The following is a 27,586-nucleotide window of genomic DNA, read 5'->3' as shown; positions in this document are numbered from 1 at the left end:
GCGGTGTGAAGCACCATGAAATACCGCATTTCCCATTTCGTGCTCCCCACCCCCACCCCGGCCCATGCCTGGGAGTGCTGTCAGAAAACTGCACCGCCATTAAACGTCAAAGTTTTGGAAAGGGAACTTGTCCTCGGGGGCCCCCAAACCCCAGGTTCTGTCGGTTGACTACACTGCGGCGCGCGCCACCCCACACACGCACATTCTCTCTCCTCCCGGTGGCAACAGGGCTTTCCGCGGGGCCGCGCCAGACTTTCTGAGGTGGCTGATTGGTCGTAGTCCTGACCACCCGGCAGCCAATCAAGCGAGGGAAAGGTGACATCACTCTTTCTCTTCCCCTCCCCCCACCCCAAACTTTCCTACTCCGGACTACCAGCAGCAAAAACCACGTGGGGGAGGGGCAAGAGAGTAGAACCCAGTGAGGTCATTGCACCGCCCTGGACACTGCTGATTGGCCGCGGGGCTTGAGGGTGGCGGTTGGCTGTTCTTCGCACCTCCCCCTCGTACCGCTACCGCCGCTGCTGAGAGGAGCCACCGGCGATACCAGAGCCCGGAATCCGGGTGAGTCGGGGCCCTGGGTTTAAGGTGCTCCGGGTGTCCAGTGAGACTCATGAGAAACTGCCCTTTCCGACTTTTTCTCTTCCCCGGGGTTCTTTGGTGCTTCAGGCACCCTGTCACATGGGAGTTGTAGTCTGTCTAGTACTGTCGACTATGGGCCAGAGACTTCAGAAGACTACCATCCCCAGCAGGAATTGCGACTAGCCGGTCAACAAACTCTCAGGCCACGCCTTCTAAGCCTACTCATTGGAGAGCCCGTCCCTTAGCCCCTCCTTCATGCATTTCATTGGTTACTGTCCTTCACCGAGCCGGGTTCCGGCTTAGAGTGCAAAGCGACTGGGTACTGTATTCGTCATTCTGCACTAAAACGGCTTTTAATTGGTCAATACTGATGTCAATCACTTGTTGTGGGGCAGGGTCCTAGGCATATCAGGCAGTCGTAGGCTCTGGTTGGTGTCGGTCCCAGAGGGAGGCCTGTCTTAGACTTTGGCTCCGCCCCCTAGCGCTGCCGTGTGGGCGCGATTGGTCGTGAGGAGCGTCGCTCGCCGTCGAGAGGCGGAGCTGACCAGGCAGCGAATATCTATTGGTATAGGACAGCGCCGGTCAGCGGGGTTGTGGCCACTGATTGGCTGGCTGCTCCAGCTGTTGCAGGTCCATTCACCATTTTGTGTGTTGGAGTAAAAAAAAAGGGAGAATCGAGAGGGAGAGCCGGAGGGGGGGCGGGGAGGGACCGGACCGGACCGAGCCGGGGCCACGGCCCCCCGCCCCGAAACCCGCAGAGCCCGAGGTGAGGGGCGGGTCCAGGGCTGACACGGGCAGGGGAGATTTGGGGTGCTGGGGGCTGAGAGGGGACAGGTGGCAGGGACGGGGAGGGGGTACAGGGGAAAAAGGGTGGGTGGGATAGTGGGAAGGGTAGACAGAGTGGAAGAAGTGGTAGGTAGGAGGTGGGACAGAAGAAGGGTGGTTAGGAGAGGGTAGTGTGCAGAGAATGGGCAACAGGAATGGAGGGGTGACAGTCCTAGATCAGGGTGACAGGGAGAGGGAGGGGGTAGAGTTGGAGGGGATGACAAGGAGAGGTGATGGGGAGAGAAGGTGGCAGGTCCAGAGATGGCTGATAGGAGGTGACTGGGAGGAAGAGGTGACAAAGATAGATGAGAATGGCAAGGGTGGGCGACTAAGGAGGGGGTTTAGGACCTGGGAGAAGAGAGGTAGAGGTAGAGAGGTGGCAGGATGGGGGAGAGAGTGGTAGAGAAGGTGGTGCCCGCAGGGCTGACGGGAGCAGAGGGCATGAGATCCTGAAGGGCCAGTGCCTGGGCTGGACTGGGCTTCAGGAGTTACTGCTCAGATTCTGAGGGATGAGGGTCCACTGGGCACTGGGTGGGAGTTATCCCGAGAAGGGTGGACAGGAAGAGAGTAGGCCCCAGGGGAAAGAAAGAGGCTTGGCTCCGGGGTGGGGAGGAGAGTCCAGGGGTGCCAGGCAGTGCTGATGTAGGCCCTGGTGGAATATGCAGAGGTTTGTTTTGGGACCGGACTGGGGCTGGATTTCTGTTCCCAGGTTGGTGGCCTAGCGGGTCAGTGGGGAGAAGGTGGTGGTGGCTGTCCAACTGTTGGGCATTTGGGTGCCTTCCTCCGTTTGAGAAACCCCGGTCCCTCCTGGCTCTGCTCATGAGGACCACGGGATTGGCTTAGGGAAGGGGCAGCCTGGGTCTACAAGGTCCACAGGAGCAGCAGGCCTCAAGTAGGGGAGCATGAGGTCAGGGGTCCCTGGAGACCTGTATCAGGGGTGCCTCTGATTAGGTTTGGTTTATGGTCTTGGGCTCCTTCAACATCCCCGCCCCACCCCACCGCTGAGGCCCCCCCCTGCCCCCCTTTCAGCTCCTCAGTTCTTTTAGTCACTTCAGAGTAAAGTTTTTTCCCTTTTCTTTTCTCAGGGTAGCTTGAAAGGGGGCGGGCAGTAATGACTGTTCAGGAAGTGGGTGAGGTTGGCCAGCTGCGCTTGTCCTGCTTTCTTTGACCTTCTCCCGCTTACACCCACCTGGAGTCAGGGGGCACATTTGGAGGTTAGGGGGCCCTGGCCGGCTCAGCCACCTTGCCAGGGCTCGCCCAGCCAGCCCAACCAGGGTGGGGATTCGTGCAGGCCAGAAGCGGGGAGCTGGGCTTGTGGATATCACACTGGGTGCTAGGGGGGCAGGGCAGTCTCCCCCGCAGTGGGACAGGGAAACCCTGGGGTGCAGATCCATGTCCCGCTGTGTGATGACGTGTATGTGTGTGCCTGTGTGTGCCTGTCTGTGTGTGTGTGTTTGTGTGCGTGTGTGTGCTCATGCGCAGCCCCGTGGCAGCGCTGGGTATGAGCTCTTGCCTCAGACATGCCCCTGCCTGCTCCCTGCCAGGATTTGGGAAGATGGCTCTACCCGGCAGGCCCGGGTGCAGAGCGGAGTGGGCAGCCGTTCCTCAGGTCTCTCAACTGCCCACTCCTTCCCACAGTGCCAGGCCGTGACACTCAGTGAGGTGGGGCGGGGGGAGATGGGAGAAGCTCACATCACAGCCCAGTCACCTCCTTCTTTGTGACTGTGCGTGTGCATGTGTGAGTGCGTGTGCTCTGTGGATGGTGGCAGTGTAAGGAAGTGTGCCCTCTGAGTCATGTGACAGGCAGCATACTGAAATGGTTAGGACAGACTCTGGAGCCCGAATGCCTGGGTTCAGACCCTAGCTCTCTGTTTCCTAGCTCGATTAATTTGGACAAGTTGCTTGATCTCTCTGCCTCAGCTTCCTCAAGGGTGAAATGGGCTGTTGGTAGCCCCAGTCTCAGGGCTGTTTGAGGATGAAAGGGGTTCATAAAAGCAGGTTTAGCCCGGAGGTGGCACAGAGGGAGGCTCCATAGGTGTGAACCATTAGAGCTTCTATGTCCCCGGAGGGCATGCAGAGTGGGTGCATGTGCCTGCTGTGTCTTCTGCAGAGGGAGCAGATGTATGGGAGTGTCCCTGAGGAGCCAGAGGGAATAGCTCATGGAACATGGGTGCCACTCTGCGTCTGCTTGCTGGCTAGGGGCCCATTATGAGTTGGGGACAACCAGGAAGGAGGCCTCGGGGATCATGGAGTTGAGGCGGGAACCTCAGCAGGTGGGAACTCTCGGGGGACGCTGGGTCTGGGGGGTTCCTGAATTGCTCCCGATGACCCCTGTCTGCCTGTGCACTCTGCAGGTGGACAAAAGATGAAGCCAATGAAGAAGGCGTGTGCTGGCCTGCCAGGTCCTGTCAGTGGAGGCAAGTCCCCACCAGCCACTAGGGCCAAGGCGCTGAGGCGGAGAGGGGCTGGGGAGGGGGACAGGCCAGAGGAAGAGGACTACGAGGGACAGCAGCCGCCGGGCCCAGAAGAGGCTGAGGAGGGCGAGGAGGAGGAGGCCCCGCAGGCCTCAGGGGCTGAGGGGCTCCCCCTAGAGCTACGCCCCGATGACCCGGCCCCAGGCCCAGCTGAGGACCCCAAGGCAGAGGGCGAGGCAGGCCGCTGGGAACCTCCACTGAGCCGGAAGACAGCCACGTTCAAGTCACGAGCTCCCAAGAAGAAGTACGTGGAGGAGCACGGTGCCGGCAGTGGCAGCTGTGGGGCACCGGGGGCCCCCGAGGAGCGGGCAGGGACCCCTGAGGAAGCCGGCACCCTGGGTGTTCCTCCGCAGCCACCCACCTCTGCCCGCTCTTCCTCCACCGACACAGCCAGCGAGCACTCCGCTGACCTGGAGGATGAGCCAGCCGAAGGCTGTGGGCCGGGCCTGTGGCCCCCGGGTGGCAGCAGTGGCGGCTATGACCTGCGGCAGCTGCGGTCCCAGCGGGTGCTGGCTCGACGACGTGAGGATGGCCTCTTCCTGCCGGCTGTGGTCCGCCAGGTGCGCCGGAGCCAGGACTTGGGTGTGCAGTTCCCTGGGGACCGGGCCCTCACTTTCTACGAGGGGGCACCCGGCGGCGGCGGTGTGGATGTGGTTTTGGATGCCATGCCACCGCCAGGCGCGCTGGTGGTGGGCACGGCTGTCTGCACCTGCGTGGAGCCCGGCATGGCTGCCTATCGCGAGGGGGTGGTGGTGGAGGTGACTGCGAAGCCAGCTGCCTACAAGGTCCGCCTCAGCCCCGGCCTTGGCTCCCAGCTGGGCCCACCGGCCGCCCTCCAGCAGCCGGCGCATCATGAGCCTGAGGAGGCCATTTGGGTGGCCCGCTCCAGCCTTCGCCTGCTGAGGCCCCCCTGGGAACTTGAGGCCCTGCTGAAGAAGCCTCCCATGGGCCCTGAGGAGGAGCAGGCCGAGCCAGGGGCCTCCCTGCCATCCTGCCCTGCTGCCCTGGACCCCAAGCAGCCTGAGGACGCTGAGGTCTCCAAGATCAGCTTTGGTGGCAGCCTGGGGCCTTGTGAGGAAGGCGCGGAGAAGCACCCACCGGCCCAGGGCACTCCGGCCCTGCTCCCACTGCCCCCACCCCAGCTCCTGTCGCCGCCACCCAAATCCCCGGCCTTTTCAGGCCCGGGCCGCCCTGGAGAGCAGCCCTCGCCCTGCCAGGAGGGGAGCCAGGGCGGCAGCCGGAGCAGCAGCGTGGCCTCTTTGGAGAAGGGCGCGGCTCCGGCCGCCCGGGCCCGCACACCGCTGACGGCCGCCCAGCAGAAGTACAAGAAGGGCGACGTGGTCTGCACACCGAACGGCATCCGTAAGAAGTTCAACGGCAAGCAGTGGCGGCGGCTGTGCTCGCGAGACGGCTGCATGAAGGAGTCTCAGCGGCGGGGCTACTGCTCCCGCCACCTGTCCATGCGAACCAAGGAGATGGAGGGCCTGGCGGACGGCGGCCCGGGCGGGGGCGGGCGGCCTGCCGGCGCGGCCGCTCGCGAGGGCAGCACCGAGTTCGACTGGGGCGATGAGACGTCGAGGGACAGCGAGGCCAGCAGCGTGGCAGCTCGTGGAGACTCCCGCCCGCGCCTCGTGGCCCCCGCTGACCTGTCGCGCTTTGAGTTTGACGAGTGCGAGGCAGCAGTGATGCTGGTGTCCTTGGGCAGTTCCCGCTCAGGCACGCCCTCCTTCTCCCCCGTGTCCACGCAGTCGCCCTTCTCGCCAGCGCCCTCGCCCTCGCCCTCACCGCTCTTCGGCTTCCGACCAGCCAACTTCAGCCCCATCAACGCGTCCCCGGTCATCCAACGCACTGCTGTCCGCAGCCGCCACCTGAGCGCCAGCACCCCGAAGGCGGGCGTGCTGACCCCACCGGACCTGGGCTCCCACCCACCGCCACCTGCCCCCCGAGAGCGCCACTCCTCCGGCATCCTACCCACCTTTCAGACCAACCTGACCTTCACCGTGCCCATCAGCCCTGGGCGGAGGAAGACGGAGCTGCTGCCTCACCCAGGGACTTTGGGAGCCCCTGGTACAGGGGGTGGAGGAGCTGCCTCAGACTTCCCCAAGAGTGACAGCCTAGACTCCGGTGTGGACTCCGTGTCCCACACACCCACATCCTCCACACCGGCCGGCTTCCGGGCCGTGTCACCTGCTGTGCCCTTCTCCCGCTCCCGCCAGCCCTCACCATTGCTGCTGCTGCCCCCACCTGCTGGCCTGACTTCAGATCCCGGACCCTCTGTGCGCAGGGTGCCTGCTGTGCAACGGGACTCACCTGTGATTGTCCGAAACCCCGATGTGCCGCTGCCTTCCAAATTCCCTGGGGAGGTGGGCGCTGCTGGGGAGGCTCGGGCTGTAGGGCCTGGGCGGGGCTGCCGAGAGACCCCGGTGCCCCCTGGGGTGGCCAGTGGGAAGCCTGGCCTGCCCCCACCTCTGCCGGCTCCTGTACCCATAACTGTGCCTCCAGCTGCGCCGACTGCTGTGGCCCAGCCGATGCCCACCTTTGGCCTGGCTTCCTCGCCCTTCCAGCCAGTGGCCTTCCATCCCTCACCTGCTGCCCTGTTGCCCGTCCTGGTGCCCAGCGGCTACACCAGCCATCCTGCCCCCAAGAAGGAAGTCATCATGGGCCGGCCTGGGACAGGTAAGAGGTGCGGTGGATGGACTGAGGCTCCAGGAGGTCATTTTAAACCGGGCTACGTTTAGACTAGCTCTCGAGAGGAGCTCCCCTGGGGAGGGGCTCGAGGGGAAGCCGGCCTCTCCTCATTATGTGTCAGGCAGGGGACCGCACTTGGGAGGCTCAGTGCAGTGCTTCCAGAGGTCTCCTTGGGAAAATGATGTCGAGGGGGTCCAGGGAACCACTCCCGAGTAGAGCCGTCGGGGGAGCTGGTGGAGATGATAATCATGAGGACACTTGTCATGTTCGGAGGACTGGCAGGGGGATCACCGTGATAAGAACTCCGCATGCGTTATCTGGCTGAACCCTCACACCCACTCCATGATGCAGCACTTAACAGCATAAGGGCCCTGCTCTAAGCCCTTTTCAGATATTGGCTCCTTTAGCCTTCATATCAACCTAACAGGGGTGCTCTGAGTGTGCTCCTGTAGAGGGAACTGAGATCAGGCTAGTAACTTGCACAGGTTCACGTGGCTAGTAAATCCTGGAGTCGGCCTTCAAGCTGAGGCTGGCTTGTGACCGTTGGGCCCATAGTGCTGGTTACAGATGGGGAGACTGAGGCTCCAATAGGTCCTTGTGCCGGGAGGTGGCAGGACCAGGACTGGAGGCCTCATCTTCACCGCGGTGCCCAGTAAACATCACAGGTGCTGTCAGTGCCCTGGAGGGGAGCTGGGCTGTGTTGGGCGTTGTGCCCTGGTTTGAATCCAGGAATGAATCTGGTCTGGCTGCCCTCAGGACAAGGTGTGTAAGGCAAGAGCTGAAGGATGAGTTGAAATCAACCATGGGACGGGAGAGCTTCCCAGGTGGCCAGGGGAAGGCCAGCTCCACGGCCAGTAGGAGCACGGCTGAGGAAAGCCATTGTGGCTGGAGGGCTGAGGCCAAGGTTGGAGAGAGGAGCATTTCTGAAACGGTGCTGGAGAGACAGGGGCCTAGGCCAGGCTGGGCCTTGTCAGAGCAACTCAGGGAGGTTGACAGACGCATCACCAGCCCCTTCTCTAGCATCTTTTTCTTGTTTACTTATGAGTCCACTGTGACTGAGGGCCCCCTCTGTGCCTAGTCCTGTGCTGGTTGGTGCCTTGCCCTCAGAGGGCTCACCATCCCTGGTGTAGACAGACTGCCCAGACAGTGACTGTCCAGAGAAGTCAGGGCAGGGATGTGGAGAGCTGGGAGGACTTCTTGGAGGAGGAGCCAAAGCCTTCTAAAGTGAGACCTGAAGGGTGTGCAGAAATGAGCCTGCCAAGGCCAGCAGGAGAACCTGCAGGCCAAGGGAATATGCAGAAGCAAAGACTCTGAAGCAAAAGCAAGTATTTGAAAGAAGTTGAATATGCAAAGACTCGCTGTAGCTGGTGGTTGAGTGTTGGGATGTGCAACTATATTGGAGAGCAAGGGTCAGATACTAGAGGGCCCTTATGAGACTTGTGAACTTGATCCTGAGGGCACTAGGGAGCCATGGAAGATTTGAGCCAATCTGACCTTGGCTGTTTTAAAGGCGGGGAGACAGCAAGGACAGAGCTGCTGTGGCTTGGGCTGGGGCAGAGGCCAGTGCAGGAAGGAGCTCAGGCCCTGCCCTCACAGAGCTTCGGCCCAGAGCCAGGGCACGGGGACACAGGGGCCCTGCTTACTCTCATGCTCACATACTGAGGTTGTGTGCTGTGTTTTTTGCCCCACTCCCTACAGCTTTTACACTTGTTATTGTGGTTAAGATGAGCAAAATTCCACAGAAGTGGGCACAGCAGGGATTTCTGTCTTTTAGCAGATGAAGATAATGAAGCAGGACTCTAACCACCCCCTCCTCCCCAGGCACCCCTTACTTACATGCCTACAACCCCAGACATTGCCCTCATAGCATCGTCTCACATCTCCTGCCTTGGTAGGGATGGCACTAATGCAAGTGATCTGAGATCAACAAGGGCAGGCCCAGCAAGGGTTCCTGCAGTCATTTTCCAGAAGGAAAAACGAGGCCCCGGCAGAAAAGTGTCCTGATTGAGTTCATCCAGCCAGGGAGGAGCAGGCCTGGGCCTTGAACCCAGTCTCCTGATCTCCAGATCACAGGACTCTTCCTATCAGAAGGCACAGTAATAATAATTTATTGAGCACTCCCCATGCTCGCTCAGTGCTGACTGAATATTTACTCACTGAATCCTCATAACCTTACGGGAGGTTAGGACACGTTATTATTTCCAGCATACAGAGGAGGAAACTGCAGCCCGAGATGTGTCCAAGGTCACAAGTAGGATAAGATGCAGGATTCAAACCCAGGCTGTCTGGCTTCACAACACAGGCTCTGAAGCACTCTCAGTAACAATCATGGAGAAATCATTGTAAGCATCCTTTTCTTCTTCTTGTTTATTTTTTTAATTTTTTGCTAATCCTCACATGAGGATATTTTTTCCATTGATTTGGAGAGAGGAAGAGAGAGAGAGAGAGAGAGAGAGAGAGGGAGAGAGAGAGAGGGGAAGAGTTATTAAAGGAGGGGGAGGGATAGAGAGAAATGCCGATGTGAGAGAGACACAGTGACTGCTTGCCTCCCACACACATCCTGACCAGGGCCAGGATTGAGCCTGCAACCAAAGTACGTGCCCTTGACTGGAATCGAACCTGTGACCCTCTAGTCCACAGGCCGGCGCTGTAACCACTGAGCAACTGGCCAGGGCTGTAACTTTTATTGGGCATTTGCCATGTGCCCAGTCTCAGGTGTGGGGTAATCTTAATCAAATTCACACAGTGCTGTGAAGTAGGAATTACCATCCCGGTCCCCGGGGAAAGCTGAGGTTCAGTTAAGGAGGAGGCCCCTTGCTGGAGGCCTCCTGGTCGTCAGAACTTGTCCAGTGCCTGTCCTGTCGGTTCTGAGCCGCACCTTTCTGACAACACCCATGCTGAGGTATCCAGGTTGCCCTCACGTTCCCAGCCGGCAGGCCCTTTTGTTCTGCTCCCAGAGGCCTCCCTCACCCTTGGGAGGTGGCACCTCGGGGCTTTCTCTCTCAGAGGTCCAGATAGGACAGATGGTGCCCAGTGGCAGAATGAAGGTGTAGTCCTGGCCACTTCTGCCCACCCATGCCAGAGCCTGACCCTCACTCAGGGCAGCAGGTGTGAGGGGGCCGCTGGGCAGCCTGCCTGCTCCTGCCCCCCGCCAGGCATTTGCTTCCGCTGGGGGACATGCCGGGGCAGGCGGAGGCATTCTCCACATTGTGTGCATGGCCAGGCCGGCCAGCTGCCGTGGCCCCTCCCTGTGAACCTCCCCCTGCTCCCCAGGAAAGGAAGCTGCCCCAGGGCTGTAGCCCCGTCCCAGGAGGCCAGATGTCTCAGCCCAGTTCCTGGCACAGCCTTCCAGCTCTCAGGGTCAGCCTGGCGGCCCAGATTGACAGGCAGTGCCCCTTCTCCTGGGTCTGTCTGCCTGTCTGCCTCTCCTTGGGTTCCTATGTCTGTGTCTAGGTTTCCGTTTCTGGAGCTGAATCTCTCTCATTTCTGGAGTTCAGTCTGTCTGTTGTTCTCTGAGTCTGGCTCTCTCTACCTTTTTTGATTTGTTTCTCCTTAGACATCAGTCCTTGTCTGAGTTTTCATCCCACCCTCTTTCATTTTGGCCCCCTGTATCTCTGCACCAGCCTTAGCCAGTCTCCTGACCTCCCTTCTCCCACTTTATAGACTGACTTTCAGCCTCCATTCTAGCCCCCACTGCCACCTTGTGCACATGAGGTGCTTTGTTCCTTGAAGTCAGTGGACAGGTGCTAAACACCAGGTCCTCTGCTTCCTTCTTGGAGTGTGTTGGGAGGTGGTCCAGGCCTGGGACAAATTAACTTCCCAACCCTGTCCCTGAACCCCGCTGAGAGGTGTTAGGAGCCATCTGCAGACCTGTCTACACCCAAGCACCTGTTCCCAAGACAGGCAGGAAGGCGGGGGCTGTGCAGGCCAAGCTAGGAATCCGGCTGTGGGGGAGCAGCTCCGGTGCCCACTCACTGCTAGAGGGCATGACCCCGAGCACCCTGTGTCCCCTCCCTCTCCACCACCACCTTTCAGGAGACACATGGTGCCAGCTCTGTTTAACAGCCCCACATGTAGTCCACCCCAACAAGTAGGACCTCAGAGCAAGCAGTGCCCACCAACTATGCTTGGGTAGGTGGGGAAAATGAGGCCCAAAAGGGGGCTGAGGGTCTTCTGACTCCCCAAAACCAGATCCAAATTCTGCCCACCATAATTTGTTTTGTCTCAAACAGTGAATCCCATTCCTATCACCGGAAGTCCCTCCTCATCCTTCCACCAGGCCCAGGCTAAACAGTCCTGGGGTAAGTGGGTGGGGAAGGCAGATGTGGCTGCAGGCACAGGCAAGGATGACAGCAGGAGGTACAGAGTCTGGGGAATCCAGAGGATAGAGACAACTCTCTCTCAATGCCAGGTGATGAGGGAGGTTCAGGAAGGCTTTTCATTGAAGCCGAAGAAGGAGTGGATTTCTGGGTAGTTGAAAGAAAGGGAAGGGCTATCCACGCCAAGGCAGCACGGGAGCAAAGGCCAGGAGGGTGAAAGTGCATGACCTCTGAGTGGTTAGTTGAGGCTGAAGCTGACACTAGAGCCTAGGCTTGGCAGAAAGGTGCCATGGAGGGCAGCTCCAATGAGGCCAGGGTTGAATGCCAGCCCCTGAAGAGCCAAGAAAGTGTTTAGAACAGGGGAGAGAAAAGGTTGCACCTGGGTGTCAAAGATCCCGGGAGACTGCACTGGCGAGAAAGAGGCCTGGGCTGGAAAGAAGAGGATGACTTGGGGGGAGAGGAGTTTGTGAGGTAGCAGCAGTGCTTCTTGGAGATTTCCTGGAAGAGCCCCCCCCCCCCCAAGAGCTGTGAGAGGTCAGGCTGCCCCCTGGCGGAGGCTGGCGGCAGCACCGCGGGGCGGCCGGCGCATGCGCGGCGGCGGCGGCGGGGGCGTCGCGGCCCCGGCATTAATAGCTCCATTAGTGGCCGGGAGGGAGGCGCATTAGCGGCGGCGACGGCGTCTGGCTCCCATTACCACCGGCGGCAGCGACTGCACCGCAGGCGGCTGGACCCTCGCCCGTCGCGCCGCCGCCTTCGCCCGCACCCCATCCCCTGTTCCCGCTCCCCACGGGAGCCTGGGCCAGGGAACTCCCGTCCCCCCATTTCCGCAGGAAAGCAGATTGTGGAGCCAGGGAGACCAGGCCGTGCCCAAATCCAGACCGTGCCCACACCTCCTCCTGACTGCAAGAGCCTATCCTCTAGGCCTGTTCCTTGCGAAACGGCGGGGAGACCGTGTACGGGGCTTTGTAGATCCGGACGTTCACCCCTTAGGGCGGCCGCGCCCAGCCTCCGCGGGTACCGAGGGGCACCGGTTCCCGCGCCCCAGGGGGTAGGCCCCCCCCCCCCCGCGGTCGGGCCTCCGTCCTTCCTATTGGCCGCCAACGAGCCCGACGACGCCGATTGGTGGAGGCTGCTTCCCCCACCTCGGTGCCATTAACCCCTGAGCAGCCGCGCCCTGAGACTGGTGCTGGTGCCCCCCCCCCCCCCCGCAGACAGCTCGGGTGCCAGCTGGCCCGCACCCCGCCGCGGCCCGCGTGGGTGTCAGGCCGGCCGGGCGCCCGCCCGCCCTCCTAACACAAAGCGGCTTTGTGGGGCCGCCGGGGACTGGCCAGGGGCCAGGCGGCGAGTGGAAAATCTCGTGAGCTCGGGGAGGGGAGGAGAGCACAGGGCGGCGCCCCCTCCTCCGCACGGGCCGTGGCGCCTCCCTCAGCCCGCGCCAACCAGCCCTCCCAGACCCGGCGCCTACACACCACCCCCGCCCCACCCCCAACCCGCTCCCCACCCTCAGTCTTCATCCCGCCCATCTCCCCATCCTTGGGGACCCTCCCCCACACCGCCCGCCTGCCTTTCTTTCCCTCCTGGTCCCCCTGCATACCCCAGCCCCACTCACACTGACTCACCCTGGTGCTATTTTTAGGCCCCCATCCTTCCACCGCCGCACCAGCCCAATCCCGGGCTCGTTCCCCAGGCAACCCTGGCCGGCGCCTCCCGGAGTGGGTGGGTGGGTGGGTGTGTATGTGGGAAGGGGGTGAGGGGATCTGGGGACACCGGGTTGGTGCGCTGAGGCGGGGTCCCAGGCAGGGTAGGGAGCAGTGGGTGGCAGGGGTGGGGTGCCTCTCAGGCTCAATAAATAGGGCCCGTGAGTTTAGAGCGTGTCTGCCGTCCCTCAGTCTGTCAGCATCCCTGGCTGTACGCCCCAGGACTCTGGGCAGGCCTTGGCTTGTGCCACCCTGGGTGGCAATTGGTGTCTCTGTCTGGGCTTTGTGACCCCAGGCTAGGGTGGAGTTGGGTGGTGCTTTGGCTGTTGAGGGCCAGACCTTTTGTGGAGTTAGCTCATGGGTGGTACAGGGGATGGCTGTACTGTAGTTCTGCCCCAGTACCTGTCTTGAATGAAGGATGGCTCTCCACCCCTTGGGGCCCTAGTATGGAGAACTTCCACAGCATTTCCAACGAGGAGGGCCCCAGTGAGGGTTGAGGATGGCTGGAGAGATGGAGCTGTGTGGGTACAGAACCTGCTCCCTCTTCTCCACTCCTAATCACCCCCACCCAGGGTTCCTCCACTCTGAACAATGGAAGCTAAGTATAGGGCTGGCCCAGTGCCCAGGGCAGGGGGGCCCTTCCTGCCTGGATTCCGGCCCCTCCCTGCCAGGCTGGGCCCCTGCTTAGCTGTACTGTACCCTGTAAAGGGCCTCTTCCCACCCCTCCTATGTAGGCTCTGTGTCTTCCACCAGATGTACAATTCGCCCAGATGTGTGGGGCCCATTTTCCCTCCTTTTCTCACTCAACAGAAGTGGGGGATCTGGGGGCAAGGTTCCTCTGAGCTCTGTCCCTGGGCTCCACTGCAGTGGGGAAGGGGTTAACTTGCCAATAGGTGACTCACTGCTGGGGAGAGGAGGGGGCAGCGGTGAGGAGATAGTGGCCACATTGATTTCAACCTTGGTTTCTGCCTCACATTGCAGTCCCTGGGGCAGTGAGGTAATGGAGGGTCTGAGTCTGGGGCTGCCTGTGGAGGAGGGGGCAGTCACTTAATAGTCCCTCTGGTGGCCCCTCCAGGCTCGCAGCCAAGTGTCTGGTCCTGCAGTCTCTGGAGGTCACAGGGCTACAGATGTCCCTTCCCCTCTGGGCTCTGGTTTTGCTCCCCTCCCAGCCTTCAGCCCTGTTGGTGGACAGGGCAGGCTGGGAAAAGCGTTTGTCTGTCATTGTCTCCACCTGTGAAAGAGCCCAGAGTTGGTCCATCTGAGCCTGTGCAACCTTTACCGGCTCAGGTGTGGCCCCAGGGTCTCCCTTGGGTGACCCAAAGCTTCTTATCTCTGTCTGGTGGGTCCCAGACCCCTGCTTACGTCTCTGTGTATGACCTCTGACCTTTCTGTAGTTGCCAGTCTCTATATCATAGTCTAACCATATTCCTGGACTTTCGTTTGGGAGTCTGCTGCCTGTGTCCACCCTGAGGTTAAATTTTCGTAGTGGGAAGTGCATTTAGGTTAGAGCACTAGGCTGTCACCTCTGGCTGCCTGATTTTGCACAATTCATTGTTTCTCCGCGCCTCATGTTCTCATTTGAACAATGAACATCAGAAAGTTACCTCCTTGGTGGCTGTGAGGATTCAGTGAACAGATAATACATACAGGCTCCCAGCACACAGCAGCTTTAGTGTTAGTTTCCTTTCTTCCTCCTGGCCCTTTCTTGGAAGGAGTGGCTCACAGCCTAGGGTGGCAGGCCATCGCACAGTGGTGATCTGTGAGGTAGAGGGTCCTGGGTAGCTTAAGGCAGGGGAGCTGAATGACTATGAACGGCCTTGGCACTCTGTATACCTGCTATGCCAGGGTACTGAGGTGTATGTAGTTAGTGCTTACCAGGGTAAGTTTCTATAGTGTGTGTGGTCACTATGATGTCTGTAAGAATTAGCCTGTGTTGGAGATGGAAGTACCTAGAAGGCAGTGTGAGTGTGTGAAGATAGAGGAGCATGTACGATTGTGTGGGAGGGATGTGGGTTGTGTGTGATGGAGAAGCAGTGGCTGTGATGAGGTGTGCATGATCATTCTGCCTATCTGATACTTTGTGTTTGTATAATGATTAATGTGGGCCAGTGAATGTGTGAAGGTATGCATTAGTGAAACATGTATGACAGGATATGTATGAAATAGGTCACATGAAGAGGACGATGGGTGGGAAGTGATGGACCTTGAGTGTGGAAAGTAGTACACATATGTGAGCAGGTGTTAGAGGTTTGTGACTTCGCGTGGGACGGTGAGTGTAAGACCGAAGGTACATGTGACCGTGGGGGTGTATATGAAATAATGGGTGTGGTAGGAAAGCGTGTCTGTGAGGGGTGTGTGTGTGTGTGTGTGCGCTGGTGTGAGAGTTGGTGAGAGTTCGGGGGTGACTCCCTCAACCCTACAAGCAATTCGTCTGTCCTGCGGAGCCGTGCGCGCCCAGGTGGGCCAAGTGCGCGGGAGCGTGTTCCTTGCAAGGACCGGACACACAACCACACACAACCCAGGGGCCTCCGCAGCGCGGCGCCACGACCCGCCCCCTGGCTCCGTGCCTTTACTGCAGTGCGCCCGTCCTGCCTCTTTCCTCCCGCGGCCCCGCCCCCGGACGGCTCGGGGCCAAACGGAGCCCGCCCATCCCTGTCCTCATTTGCATATGACTGACGTTCCCCCGGGGCAGCCAATGGGGGCGGGCGCGGCGGGGCCTGACCCGCGCGCGGTGTCGGCAGCCAATGGGATTAGGCACTGGGGGCCGGGCTTGCGCGGAAGGCCGTGGGGGAAGCGGGGAAAGGGCGGGGGGAGCGCCGCGGGGGGAGGGGAGCGCGTAGTAGTGGCGGGGCGGGGAGGCGGCGGTGGTTCGGCGCGGGGCTTGCTCGGAGCGCACGGGCGCATGCACGCTGGACCGTCTGTCCGCCGGGGGCCGGAGGTCGACAGGGTGCTGAGTCGGGGGTCCAGAAAGGCGGGGCGGCGGCGCCAGCAGCCGGGGCGCGCGGGGCCACAGCCGTTACCGCTGGAGCTGCGAGGGAGGGAGCGAGCGAGCGAGAGAGCGGTGAAGGGAGGGGGCCGCGCACGCGCACCCGCGCCCCGCCCCGCCCGTCGGGCTTGGTGCGGGAGGAGGGAGGGGGAGGGGGCGGTGCCGATGGCCCCTGTGCCGCGCGCCCCGTGACGGCCCCCGCGGGCGCCGGGGGGCGGGGCGGGTCCGGAGCGCTCTGAACTCCCCCGCCCCCTGGGCGGCGGGGGGCAGCGGCGTTCTACGCAGGCGCGTCCGGCAGAGACCCCCTTGTGGGGCGGCCGGAGGGGGGCGGTCGGGCTTGGGGGGGGGCATGCGTCGACGGCCTCCAGCTGCCCCCGGGCCCGAGCGGCGGCCACTGAGGAGGCGCGAGCCCCGGCCAGGCCCCCTCGCGCCGGACCATGTACTCAGCCCACAGGCCCCTGGTGCCCGCGTCCGGCGCGGCTTCCCGCGGCCTCGGAATGTTCGGTCAGTAGTTCCTGGGCCCTGGGACTGTAGGGGTCAAGATGTTGGGGTGCTAACTGCGGAGTGTCTGTGATGGGGATATAGCGGGAGAATGGTAGAGGCAGAGTAAAGGGAAAGTTACGAGTTGTAGTGGTTAGTGACGGCAGGTCAAGTGGTTAGTGACGGCAGGTGGGAGTGTAGCGGAGTGATGGGCGTGGGGAGTAGCTGGAGCAGCCTGGTGCTTAGGTGATGGGGCGAAAGCGGTCCGTTGTCATTGGAGGTGAGCGGTGCAGTGTAACTGGCTCGGGAGCATGGATTAGAATCGGAGCAGCCTGAGACCCACTGGCCCGAGGGGTGGACTAGACAGAGGGAAGGGGCTGCGGTTGAGCAGCGGGGCTAGGACAGGATTTGGGAAGTGAGTAAGGCGCTGTTTGCTTAGAACAGTGTTGGGCTGAGTGTTTGTGTTGAGCTTTGCGGAGAGGGAGAGACCCAAAGATCCTGGATGGTAGGCACTTGGGAACAGTTCAGGTGGGGCAGGACCAAAGGACTGTTCCCTCATTGTCTACTGGGTCCCTTCTCCCAGCAGATGAGGAGGCACTGGTGAGAAAGATCTTTGTGAGGAGAGGGACAGGTTCAGGTCCCTGGGGGTTGTTAAGTGATTGGAGGGCCAAGAAGGCTTTTGTGTCCTCTGGGTCCCAGGGTTAGGGGGTAGGGTCGTCATATTGTGTCTTACGTGGAGTCTTGAGTTGCTTCCAGTGCTGGCCTCCTTGTTCCTCTCCATTTGCCTTGATGTCTTTTTTTTTTTTTTTCCTTTTCTTTTTTCTTTTGTCAGCCCTTTATAGAATCAGGTGCTCACAAAGGGCTCCCCTAGTCCAGGCTTTTGAAGGCATGAGGGTGGTAACTCCAGGACAGAGTGGTCTGGGTCAGGGGAAGGCCTGGAATGATGGAGACCAGGGCTAGGGCGTTCCCCTCCTCCCTTTATAGTCTCCCCCTAACAGGGGCCTCTGCTGCTGGTTCCACTTCCCCCAGGGAGCAGCAGTGAGAGGGAAGCCCACTCCTGGTCTCCGCCTGCTCCAGGAGGCCAGCCAGTCCCCCAGCTCCTGGAGCTGAAGGGGTTCTCGGGGGCCAGCTCCCGATGAGGGAAGTGCCTTCCTGTGTATATCCTTAAGGAAACACCTGGCACTCCTGCCTTCCCTGGGCAGAGACTTGTAACAGTTCTTTTATTTGTCCCATTGTCTGTGCCTTCTCTTCCAAGGAGTCTTCTATACCCTCCCCTCTTTCTGGGCTTGGGTTTGGGGCATGCCCTAAAGATGAGCTTGGAGTTTTAGAGGGACAGGCTAGGAGGCCTCTTCACAGGCAGTAGGTTCTCTTTGGTGGTAAGGGGAGAGATGCTATAGACACCTGTGCCCAGCCCAGGAAGGGCAGGTCTGGCTCTCTGGTGCCTGTGGTAGTGGGTGGGAGGCAAAGAGACTCAAGACTCTGGGTAATGGAGGGAAAAGGAGAGGAAAGACAGGGCCATCTGCCTCAGGACAGAGAAAAGGATTGTGAGGCCAAGGTAAGGGTATGTCAGCTGGCAACATGGCTTGGCTGGGGGTCTTCAGGCCTTTTGAGGTCTTGGGGCCTTGGCAGTGTAGGATGGCCGTCAAACATGGCCTGGTTTGTGATAGGAGCCAGTCATTCCTCTGGCCGGGTCCCTGGTGGCAGGGCTAGTGGAGGTGGGGGGAGGGAGTGGGGCAGCAGATTCTCTTAACATCCCTGCTTCTGTTTTCATTTTCATAAACCTAGAAACCTTTCAGGCGGGAGTTTTCTTTGAGTGATGTTGCATGCATGTCGAGAGGTTCAGGGCTAGGAGAAGGGGGTGTAAAAGAGAGGTGGAGCTACCTTGTTCAGGGTGGAAAAAACCTTGGGTTGAGGGTCAAGGCCAAGATCTACCGCACAGCTCAGCTGGCTCCTTCCCACAGTGTGGACGAACGTCGAACCTCGCTCTGTCGCCGTGTTCCCTTGGCACTCCTTAGTCCCCTTCCTGGCCCCCAGCCAGCCAGACCCCTCCGTGCAGCCAAGTGAGGCCCAGCAACCTGCCAGCCATCCAGTGGCTTCCAACCAGAGCAAAGGTGAGGGATGGGGGGCTGTGGAAAGGCATGGGGATGGTGTTGAGGTGGTGCAGGAGCCCTCTGATCTGCCTCTCTGTCCCCAGAGCCTGCTGAGTCGGCGGCTGTTGCTCACGAGCAGCCACCAAGCGGGACAGGGAATGCTGACCCTGGGCGGCCCCCTGGAGCCACATGCCCTGAGAGCCCAGGGCCTGGACCCCCCCACACTTTGGGGGGAGTGGAACCTGGAAAGGGCCCCCCTCCCACCACTGAGGAGGAGACCCCTGGCCCTCCAGGAGAACCCCGGCTAGACAGTGAGACGGAGAGTGACCATGATGATGCGTGAGTGCCCCGTGACCTGGGACTGGGGTGGGATGGCCAGGGACGTGGACCTCACTGTACTTGCTGCTCTCACTACAGCTTCCTCTCCATCATGTCTCCTGAGATCCAGTTGCCTCTGCCACCTGGAAAACGCCGGACCCAGTCCCTTAGTGCCCTGCCCAAGGAACGAGACTCATCCTCGGAGAAGGATGGACGTAGCCCCAATAAGGTGCCTCATCCCCACCTGTCCCCAGCTCAGCCTGTGGCCACCCAAGCCTGTCTCCTTGATTCTAACTATTCCCCTTGGACCCGTGTCTGCTGTAGCGGGAGAAGGACCATATCCGGCGGCCTATGAATGCCTTTATGATCTTCAGCAAGCGGCACCGGGCCCTTGTCCACCAGCGTCACCCTAACCAGGACAACAGGACCGTCAGCAAGATCTTGGGCGAGTGGTGGTATGCCCTGGGGCCCAAGGAGAAGCAGAAATACCACGACCTGGCCTTCCAGGTAACACCTCCTCCTCTTGGCTCCTCCCCAGCTTCCTCTGGTGGGTGGATGAGTGAAGGGTCCTTCCATCTCCTGCCAGGTGAAAGAGGCCCATTTTAAGGCCCACCCAGACTGGAAGTGGTGCAACAAGGACCGAAAGAAGTCTAGTTCAGAGGCCAAGCCCACAAGCCTGGGGCTGGCAGGAGGGCACAAGGAGACGCGGGAGCGAAGCATGTCAGAGACGGGCACCGCTGCTGCCCCTGGAGGTTAGTCAGCTCCTTGGCTCTCCTGCCCTGCTATCCCGTCCCTGAGAGCTTCTGCTACCCACTTGCTTGCTCACCCCCTGCCACCGAAGCTCCTCCCTGTCACCTTTTAAAAATACGTTTTTTACTGATTTTAGAGAAAGGAAGGGGGAAGGGGAGAGAGAAACATTGATTGGCTGCTTCCTGCATGCCCTCTGTTGAGGATCGAGCCTGCACCCTGGGGCATGTGCCCTGACCAGGAATTGAACTGGTGACCTTTTGGTGCATGGGATGATGCTCAACTAACTGAGCCACAATGACCAGGGCTGCCTTGTCACTTTTATTTGAGGATGTTTATTTACAAAGGAACCAGCACTTTTCTCATGTGAAGGATCGAGGAAGGTCCAGATAGATAAAATTTTCAAATAGCAATCTCATCAGCTGCCACTTATTAAAGCATTTTCTATATATACCAGGCACCAAGTGGGGTGTAATCTCTAGGGCTTAGAACCATACTCCATTTTCCAGGTGAGGCAAAACCACTGCTTGAAGTCACAGAAAACAGTAACTGGCAGTGCCAGAAATTAAAGCCCAGCGTGGCTGACGCCCAGAACCACAGTTGGAAGCCCCTCATTAATGCTTCCTGACTGCAGTGGTCAGGGTGCCTGGCACTGTGCTGAGGTGCTTTTCTGGAGCAATCCTGTGGGTCTGGGCTCAAAACTCGGGGCAGGGATACAATGTGGCAACAGGCCAGTGGTTATTAGCTAGCCAGCGCCATACGAACCTGTCTGCAGGCTTGCTTACTCTCAGAAGGGCTGCCTCCTGGGGACCAATGGGCTTGCTCCTTGCAGCCCCAGAGGGCAGGAACCAGTGGGAAGGAGATGCTGGGCTGGTGGGTGGCATCTCTTTTCCGCTCGGTGGCCCAGGAATTCCAGCGTGCTTTTGCCCGGTACCTAGAAATTTGGCGGGTGGCTCAGCCAGTCCAGGTGCTGGTAAGAGGCTTCCTGACTCTGCAGCACTTCCCCCCCTTCCACTCTACAGTGTCCTCTGAGCTTCTATCTGTCGCAGCCCAGACACTTTTGAGCTCGGACCCCAAGGCTTCGGGGAGCGGCTCCTGTGGGGCAGAACGTCTGCACACAGTTGGGGGACCTGGTTCGGCCCGGCCCCGAGCCTTCTCCCACAGTGGGGTCCACAGCCTGGATGGCGGAGAAGTAGACAGCCAGGCACTACAGGAATTGACTCAGGTCTGGGGTACAGGCCACGGGAGTCGGGGAGATGGGCAGGGAGGGCTGCCCAAGGTGACAGCCTCGGCTGATATCTCCCTACAACTGCCCTGCAGATGGTGTCTGGCCCTTCATTCTACGCTGGCCCGAAGCCTTCCACTCAGTATGGGGCTCCAGGCCCCTTTGTGGCCCCTGGCGAGGGAGGTGCCCTAGCGGCCAGTGGGCGGCCTCCACTGCTGCCTACGCGAGCCTCCCGTTCCCAGCGTGCAGCCAGTGAGGACATGACCAGTGATGAGGAACGCATGGTTATCTGTGAGGAGGAAGGGGATGATGATGTCATTGGTGAGCAGTGGTAGGGACCCAGAATCCTGTCCAGGGGTTTGGATGGTGGGCAGAGATTGGATCCAGACCCTCAAGCCCCTTTTTCCCCTTCCCTTTCACCTATGTTCAGTTCAGCCCCTATTGGGTAAGCCTACCCCTACTCTTGGGAAGCCCCTGGCCAGATAGGCAACCAGGAGGACCTGGGCCTGGCCAGGCCATTGGGCACGGTGTTAGATGCATGCTTGTGTAGGTGGACACACCTGGGCTGAGGAACAGCATTCCTGGACAATACTCACTGCTGGTTTGGGGCAGAGCTGAGGCCAGAGCCCAGGTTCCAGACTGTCCTTCTGGCCCTTTTGCCAACACTGTTCCCTCTACTCCCTCAGCTGATGATAGCTTCAGCACCACTGACATTGACCTCAAGTGCAAGGAGCGGGTAACTGACAGTGAGAGTGGAGACAGCTCTGGGGAAGACCCAGAGAGCAGCAAGGTGAGTGCTTGGGACTTGGTGCCGTTTGGTCTCACTGAACTCCAGGAGTGGGGATATCTTCTTGTGTGTTGACAGAGAGCCTGAGAGGGAAGTTATTTGCCTCATGGGGAATTGTGTCACAGGCTGGATGAATCAAGGCCTTCAGGTGGCCTGGCTGTGGGTGTTCAGGCTCCCTGATACAATTGTGTATCTTCTCCTTCCACCAGAGCTATGGCCGGAAAGTGTTCTCACCTGTGATTCGTTCCTCCTTTACCCACTGCCGTCCATCGCTGGACCCTGAGCCCCCAGGGCCCCCGGATCCACCTGCAGCCTTCAGCAAAGGCTACGGGCCCACCTCCTCCTCCTCGTCCCCACCTGCATCCTCCTCGGCCTCAGCAGCCACCTTCTCATTGGGCTCGGGGACTTTCAAGGCCCAAGAGTCAGGTCAGGGCAGCACAGCAGGCCCACTACGGCCCCCACCCCCTGGGGGCCCAGCAACACCTGCCAAGGCCACCCGCTTTCTCCCAACGGATCCTACCACCTTCCGGCGCAAGAGGCCTGAAAGTGTAGGGGGCCTGGAACCACCCAGCCCCTCCGTTATTGCAGCACCTCCTGCGGGGGGAGGAGGTGTCTTGCAGACACTAGTTCTGCCTCCAAACAAGGAGGAACGGGAAGGCAGCGGAGCCCGCCTGTCCTCAGCCCCAGCCCCATCACTGGCCTATGGGGCCCCACCGGCTCCCCTGTCCCGCCCAGCTGCCACCATGGTCACCAACGTAGTGCGGCCTGTCAGCAGCACTCCTGTGCCCATCGCCTCCAAGCCCTTCGCCACCTCTGGTCGGGTGGAAACATCTCCAAATGACGCAGTGGGTGCCAGGACTGAAACGATCGCTGGGTCCCGGGCACCTGTGGGCTCTCCGCTGGGCGTCAGTTTAGTGTATTCGGACAAGAAGTCGGCAACAGCCACCTCACCAGCCCCACATCTGGTGGCTGGGCCCCTACTAGGTGCTGTAGGGAAGGCGCCTGCCACTGTCACCAACCTGCTGGTGGGCACCCCAGGCTACGGGGCCCCTGCACCTCCTGCTGTCCAGTTCATTGCCCAGGGGACCCCTGGTAGTGGGGCCACTACGGGCTCAGGAGCAGGTGCTGGTACTGGTCCCAATGGGCCAGTGCCCCTGGGTATTCTGCAGCCAGGTGCCTTGGGCAAGGCTGGGGGAATCACCCAGGTGCAGTACATCCTGCCCACACTGCCCCAGCAGCTTCAAGTGGCACCTGCTCCAGCACCAGCCCCTGGGACCAAGGCAGTGGCTCCTGGTGGCCCTGCATCAACCACCAGCATTCGTTTCACCCTTCCACCGGGCACTTCTACCAACGGCAAAGTCCTGGCTGCCACTGCACCCACTCCTGGCATACCCATCCTGCAGTCTGTACCCTCTGTCCCGCCCCCCAAAGGTGAGGCCTGGGCTGGGCAGCACAAGTAAAGGGGCCGCGGCCCTGTTCGGCTCCCTTTAACCTCCTTTCTTGCCTCTTGCAGCCCAGTCGGTTTCTCCTGTGCAGGCCCCAGCCCCCAGTGGTTCAGCCCAGCTGTTACCTGGGAAGGTACTAGTGCCCCTGGCCACCCCTAGCATGTCAGTGCGCGGCGGAGGAGCCAGCCAGCCGCTGCCCCTGGTTAGCCCGCCCTTCTCAGTACCTGTGCAGAATGGCGCCCAGCCGCCCAGCAAGGTAAGGGCATCCTGGCTGTGGCTCCACCTGTTCCTCATTCCTCTCCCGCTGGGTTTGGTCTCCATAGCCTAGAGTTTCTGTCTGCCTTTGCTTCGGTCTCACTTTCCCCCCTTTCGTCTGTCTCTGGGAATGCCTTGCCGTCTTCTCAGTGTCTCTGTGCATGTTGATTCTGGCCTCAGTGTCTGCAACTTGTTCCTTTTCTGTGTTCCCTACCTCTTTTGAAAAATTTTTTAGAACATTTAAAACATTTTTGTTTTTAAAAGTTTGTTTTTATTTTTTAATTTTTATCTCTTTCCCCCACCTCTTGCTGTCTTCTTTCCCTTTGTTCCAATCCCAAATTTTGTGTTCCTTGTTTTGGCTGAGACCCACCACCCTCCTAGGTTTTGGCCTTCCTCTTCCCCATGTTGGGTCCTCCACTCACTGCAGCCTATGGGTGCTCTTGCCACAGATCATCCAGTTGACTCCAGTGCCTGTGAGCACACCCAGCGGCCTGGTGCCGCCCCTCAGCCCAGCTACGATCCCTGGTCCCACTTCCCAGCCTCAGAAGGTCCTGCTGCCCTCCTCCACCAGGTAATGGCTATTGAGACAAGCCCAGGTAAGGGGGTGGTGGGGCCAGGTCGCTTCTCTCTTCCCCTATTTATTTTTTAATATCTTTTTGTTGATTTAGAGAAAGAAGGGAGAGGGATAGAGAGATAGACACATCGATTGGCTGCCTCCTGCACGGCCCCCTACTGGGGATTGAGCCTGCAACTCAGGCATGTGCCATGACTGGGAATCAAATCATTGACTTCCTGGTTCATGAGTTGTTGCTCAGCCACTGATCCACACCAGCCAGGCTCTCCCCCCCATTTTTACTCTTTCCCCCCTTTCCTCTCCTTGCGACAGAATCACCTACGTGCAGTCAGCAGGCGGGCACACGCTGCCTCTGGTCACCAGCTCAGCATCCAGCCAGGCTGGAACAGTCACCTCATATGGGCCCACGAGCTCCGTAGCCCTAGGCTTCACCTCGCTGGGGCCCAGTGGCCCTGCCTTCGTACAGCCCCTGCTTTCAGGTGAGGCATGACCTGTCAGGCGGTGCTGGGAATCCATGGTGGGTCTGAGGCAGTCCAGCTAAGGCAGTCCAGGCCTAACACGAGCCCCTGCCTCTCTTGTTTCCCTCTCTGCAGGCCAGGCCCCGCTGCTGGCTCCTGGCCAGGTGGGCGTGTCGCCTGTGCCCAGCCCCCAGCTGCCTCCCACCTGTGCAGCCCCTGGAGCTCCCGTCATCACGGCATTTTACCCTGGCAGCCCCATACCCACCTCGTCAGCGCCCCTGGCCCAGCCATCCCAGGCCCCTGCAGGCCTGGTCTACACTGTGGCCACCAGCACCACCACCCCTACTGCTACAATCCTGCCCAAGGGCCCATCGGCCCCTCCTACTGCCACTGCCACTGCCACCCCAGCCCCTACCAGCCCTTTTCCTAGTGCCACAGGTGGGTGTTGGGCCAACCCAGGGTGGGGTGAGTTGGATCCAGGGAATGGGCTCCAGTCAGGCCTAGCTCAGCAAATGCTCTTCTCCCCATCAGCAGGCTCCATGACTTACAGCTTAGTGGCCCCCAAGGCCCAGAGGCCCACCCCCAAGGCCCCCCAGAAAGTGAAGGCAGCCATCGCCAGCATTCCTGTGGGCTCTTTTGAGGCGGGTGCCCCTGGGCGGCCTGGCCCTGCACCCCGGCAGCCCTTGGAGCCTGGCTCAGCTCGTGAGCCTGCTGCCCCTGAGTCCGAGCTTGAGGGGCAGCCTACAACGCCAGGCCCTCCACCTACCCCAGAGACTTGGGCTCCCACTCCCCGGAGTAGCCCCCCACCACCCCTGCCTGCTGAGGAGCGGACCAATACCAAGGGCCCTGAGACTATGGTGAGTGTCCAGCAGTCCTGGGGGCTCCTGCTGCTACTGGGTTCTGTCCCTTGGCCCACTGTCTGCTCCCTGACCCACCTCTTCCCTGCATATATCTGAGACGTGCCCTTGTCCCTCCTGCTTGACTGTCACTGGGCTTTCTCCAAGATTATCTCGGGCAATCAGCACCTGTCTCTTTGTTTCTGGGTTTTACCCCAGCAAGTCTGAACCTGTGTCCTTCATCTCTCTGCCATCCCCACCCCAGGCCAGCAAATTCCCCAACTCATCTTCAGACTGGCGCGTCCCTGGGCTGGGCCTGGATAGCCGTGGGGAGCCTCCCACCCCTTCTAGCCCAGCCCCAGCTCCAGCCCCAGCCCCAGCCCCAGCCCCTGCTAGCAGCAGTAGCAGCAGCAGCAGCAGCAGCAGCAGTGAGGGCAGTAGTGGCAGAGCAGCCGGGGACAATCCTGAGCGCAAGGAGGCAGCTGGGACCAGCAAGAAGGTGAAGGTGCGGCCCCCGCCTCTGAAGAAGACCTTTGACTCCGTGGACAAGTGAGCATGGGCTGGGGGCTCTGGTGGAGCTTGTGGGGTTGGTGGGAGAGTGAGCAGCTACAGGCCAAGCAGGGGAGGTGACCCTGCCCACTCTCCAGCAGGGTCCTGTCAGAAGTAGACTTCGAAGAACGCTTTGCTGAGCTGCCCGAGTTTCGGCCTGAAGAGGTATTGCCCTCTCCCACCCTGCAGTCCCTGGCCACCTCGCCCCGGGCCATCCTGGGCTCCTATCGCAAGAAGAGGAAGAACTCCACCGGTAGGCAAGGGGGATTTCTGAGGTTGGTGGGGGACGGGCCGAGGCCACCTCCCCTGAGCCTGCTTCTTTTGACCAGACCTGGACTCCGCCCCCGAGGACCCCACCTCACCCAAGCGCAAGATGAGGAGACGCTCCAGCTGCAGCTCAGAGCCTAATACCCCCAAGAGTGCTAAGTGTGAGGGGGACATCTTCACCTTTGACCGCACAGGTGCTGATGCTGTGGCCGGCGAAGCTGTGAGGGACCCAGGGCCTGCAAGAGGGGTGGGGTCTTAGGAACTGGGTTAGAAATGAGAGGTGGGGTGGGTGTCCCTGAGAGGAAGAACAGCAGGTTAAGGGTGGGTTCCAGAATCCACTGCTATGGGACTGGCATGTCCCCGCTTTGAACTCTGCTGTGAAAGAATTCATTGAAGGTGCGGTGGACACTTAGACAATGGTGTGAAGATGGGGTGGCCAGTGGCCTTGATCATTTTCCCCGCCTTCGTTCCAGGAACAGAAGCCGAGGATGTGCTTGGGGAGCTGGAGTATGAGAAAGTGCCGTACTCGTCCCTGCGGCGCACTCTGGACCAGCGCCGGGCCCTGGTCATGCAGCTCTTCCAGGACCATGGCTTCTTCCCATCGGGTGAGCACATCTTGGAGTCTTGGGGAGCACTTGGAGGGGATCTGCCTGCTCATTTCATCCCCCCATTCCTTCTGTCCGTAGCCCAGGCCACAGCAGCCTTCCAGGCCCGCTACGCAGACATCTTCCCCTCCAAGGTCTGTCTGCAGTTGAAGATCCGTGAGGTGCGCCAGAAAATCATGCAGGCAGCCACTCCCACGGAGCAGCCTCCCGGAGCTGAGTCCCCCCTCCCTGGACCGCCCCCCACTGGCACTGCTGCTGCCTCTGCTCCCACTCCTAGCCCTGCTGGAGGCCCCGATCCCACCTCACCCTGCTCGGACTCTGGCACAGCCCAGGCTGCCCCACCACTGCCTCCACCCCCAGAGCCGGGGCCCGGACAGCCTGCTTGGGAGGGGGCCCCCCCACCCTCTCCCCCACCTCCTGGTCCCTCCACAGCTGCCACAGGCAGGTGAGGGGCCCCTGAGAAGATCCCAGGACCCATAGCACCCCCCTCAGGACATGGACAATATGTCGGCGGCAGAAACGGTGGGGGGGGGGGGGTAAGATGGTTACTTCCTCCCTAATAAAGCCATTTCGTCCTTTCAATTTTGGGGCGGAATGAGGCCTGCCCCTCTGTGTACCCCCATCCCCCACAGCTCCCTCCCGGTGATGGGGGTAGCTGAGGGGAAGCAGGGACACAGTCTCCCTCCATCGAGCCCCTGTATATAACAACCTGGAGTGTGTGACCTTCAGATCTTTTCACTTGTACTTTATGCAAAATGGCTCGTGAGGGCTGCAATCAGAGAGAAGTGAGGGCCTTGGGCCACAGGGAGGCGCCTGTGGAGTAAGGGGTTCACGCACCCCTTTTTCCCCCAGAGGGGCTGGACTCAGGTTAGTTTGGGGGTAGGGGCTCCTGCACTTTGCCACAGGCATGGGGAGTGTTCTCTCCCCACCTCTCTGCCCTCCCAACTTGGGTTGTACTTTCTAAGAAGGTGATTCCCCCTACTCGTGTCCCCAACCCCAGAACAAAACATGTTGATCATGTGCAATATTTCTTACTGTGCCGAAAAGCCACAATGACCGCAATTAAAGCTGTTTAACACACCTGTGTGACTGCCAACTTGAAAAGGAGGGATGTTGGTGCACCGGTCTTGTTGCCAAATGGCCATGGAGCTATATACTTTCCCCCAGTGAGATGAGGATGGCAATGCCAGGATACTCCCGACATCAGAAGGACCCCATGACCTAAGGTCCCTGACCACTGAAGGCTGGGTGGCTCCCTTCTAAGTCGGGTGCTAGGGACTTGTGGCATCTCTTGTCTTTTTCTCAGGCATTCAATATGCATGGGCTTGGGGAAGGCCTAGTTGTAAAAGTTCCAGCTGGACCTGAGGTCTAAGCCCAGAGGT

At 60.1% G+C, this 27,586-nt stretch overlaps 1 protein-coding gene across 10 annotated transcripts; it reads left to right on the top strand.

The window, feature by feature from the left end:
* Nucleotides 1–442: 442 nt before the first annotated feature.
* CIC (capicua transcriptional repressor) lies at nucleotides 443–27,284 on the top strand. Of its 10 annotated transcripts, none has more exons than XM_084905243.1 (21): nucleotides 1,202–1,345; nucleotides 3,759–6,554; nucleotides 18,010–18,159; nucleotides 18,243–18,477; nucleotides 18,556–18,685; nucleotides 18,781–18,963; nucleotides 19,043–19,208; nucleotides 20,226–20,428; nucleotides 20,524–20,749; nucleotides 21,115–21,218; nucleotides 21,425–22,646; nucleotides 22,729–22,916; nucleotides 23,365–23,486; nucleotides 23,802–23,968; nucleotides 24,083–24,385; nucleotides 24,482–24,804; nucleotides 25,049–25,332; nucleotides 25,434–25,585; nucleotides 25,662–25,793; nucleotides 26,073–26,204; nucleotides 26,286–27,284. In XM_084905243.1, the coding sequence occupies exons 2-21, from the start codon at nucleotides 3,770–3,772 to the stop codon at nucleotides 26,651–26,653; spliced, it is 7,575 nt and encodes a 2,524-aa protein (XP_084761369.1). In that variant the 5' UTR covers nucleotides 1,202–1,345; nucleotides 3,759–3,769; the 3' UTR covers nucleotides 26,654–27,284. The 10 variants fall into 10 exon arrangements, with proteins under 10 accessions (XP_084761374.1, XP_084761369.1, XP_084761372.1 ...); XM_084905246.1 differs by having other exon boundaries at nucleotides 25,431–25,585; XM_084905247.1 differs by having other exon boundaries at nucleotides 24,479–24,804.
* Nucleotides 27,285–27,586: the final 302 nt, after the last annotated feature.

The sequence above is a fragment of the Pipistrellus hanaki genome (genome assembly GCF_964339955.1).
Source record: "Pipistrellus hanaki genome assembly, chromosome: 15".
Taxonomy (NCBI): domain Eukaryota; kingdom Metazoa; phylum Chordata; class Mammalia; order Chiroptera; family Vespertilionidae; genus Pipistrellus; species Pipistrellus hanaki.
This window is presented reverse-complemented; position numbering and strand designations above follow the sequence as displayed.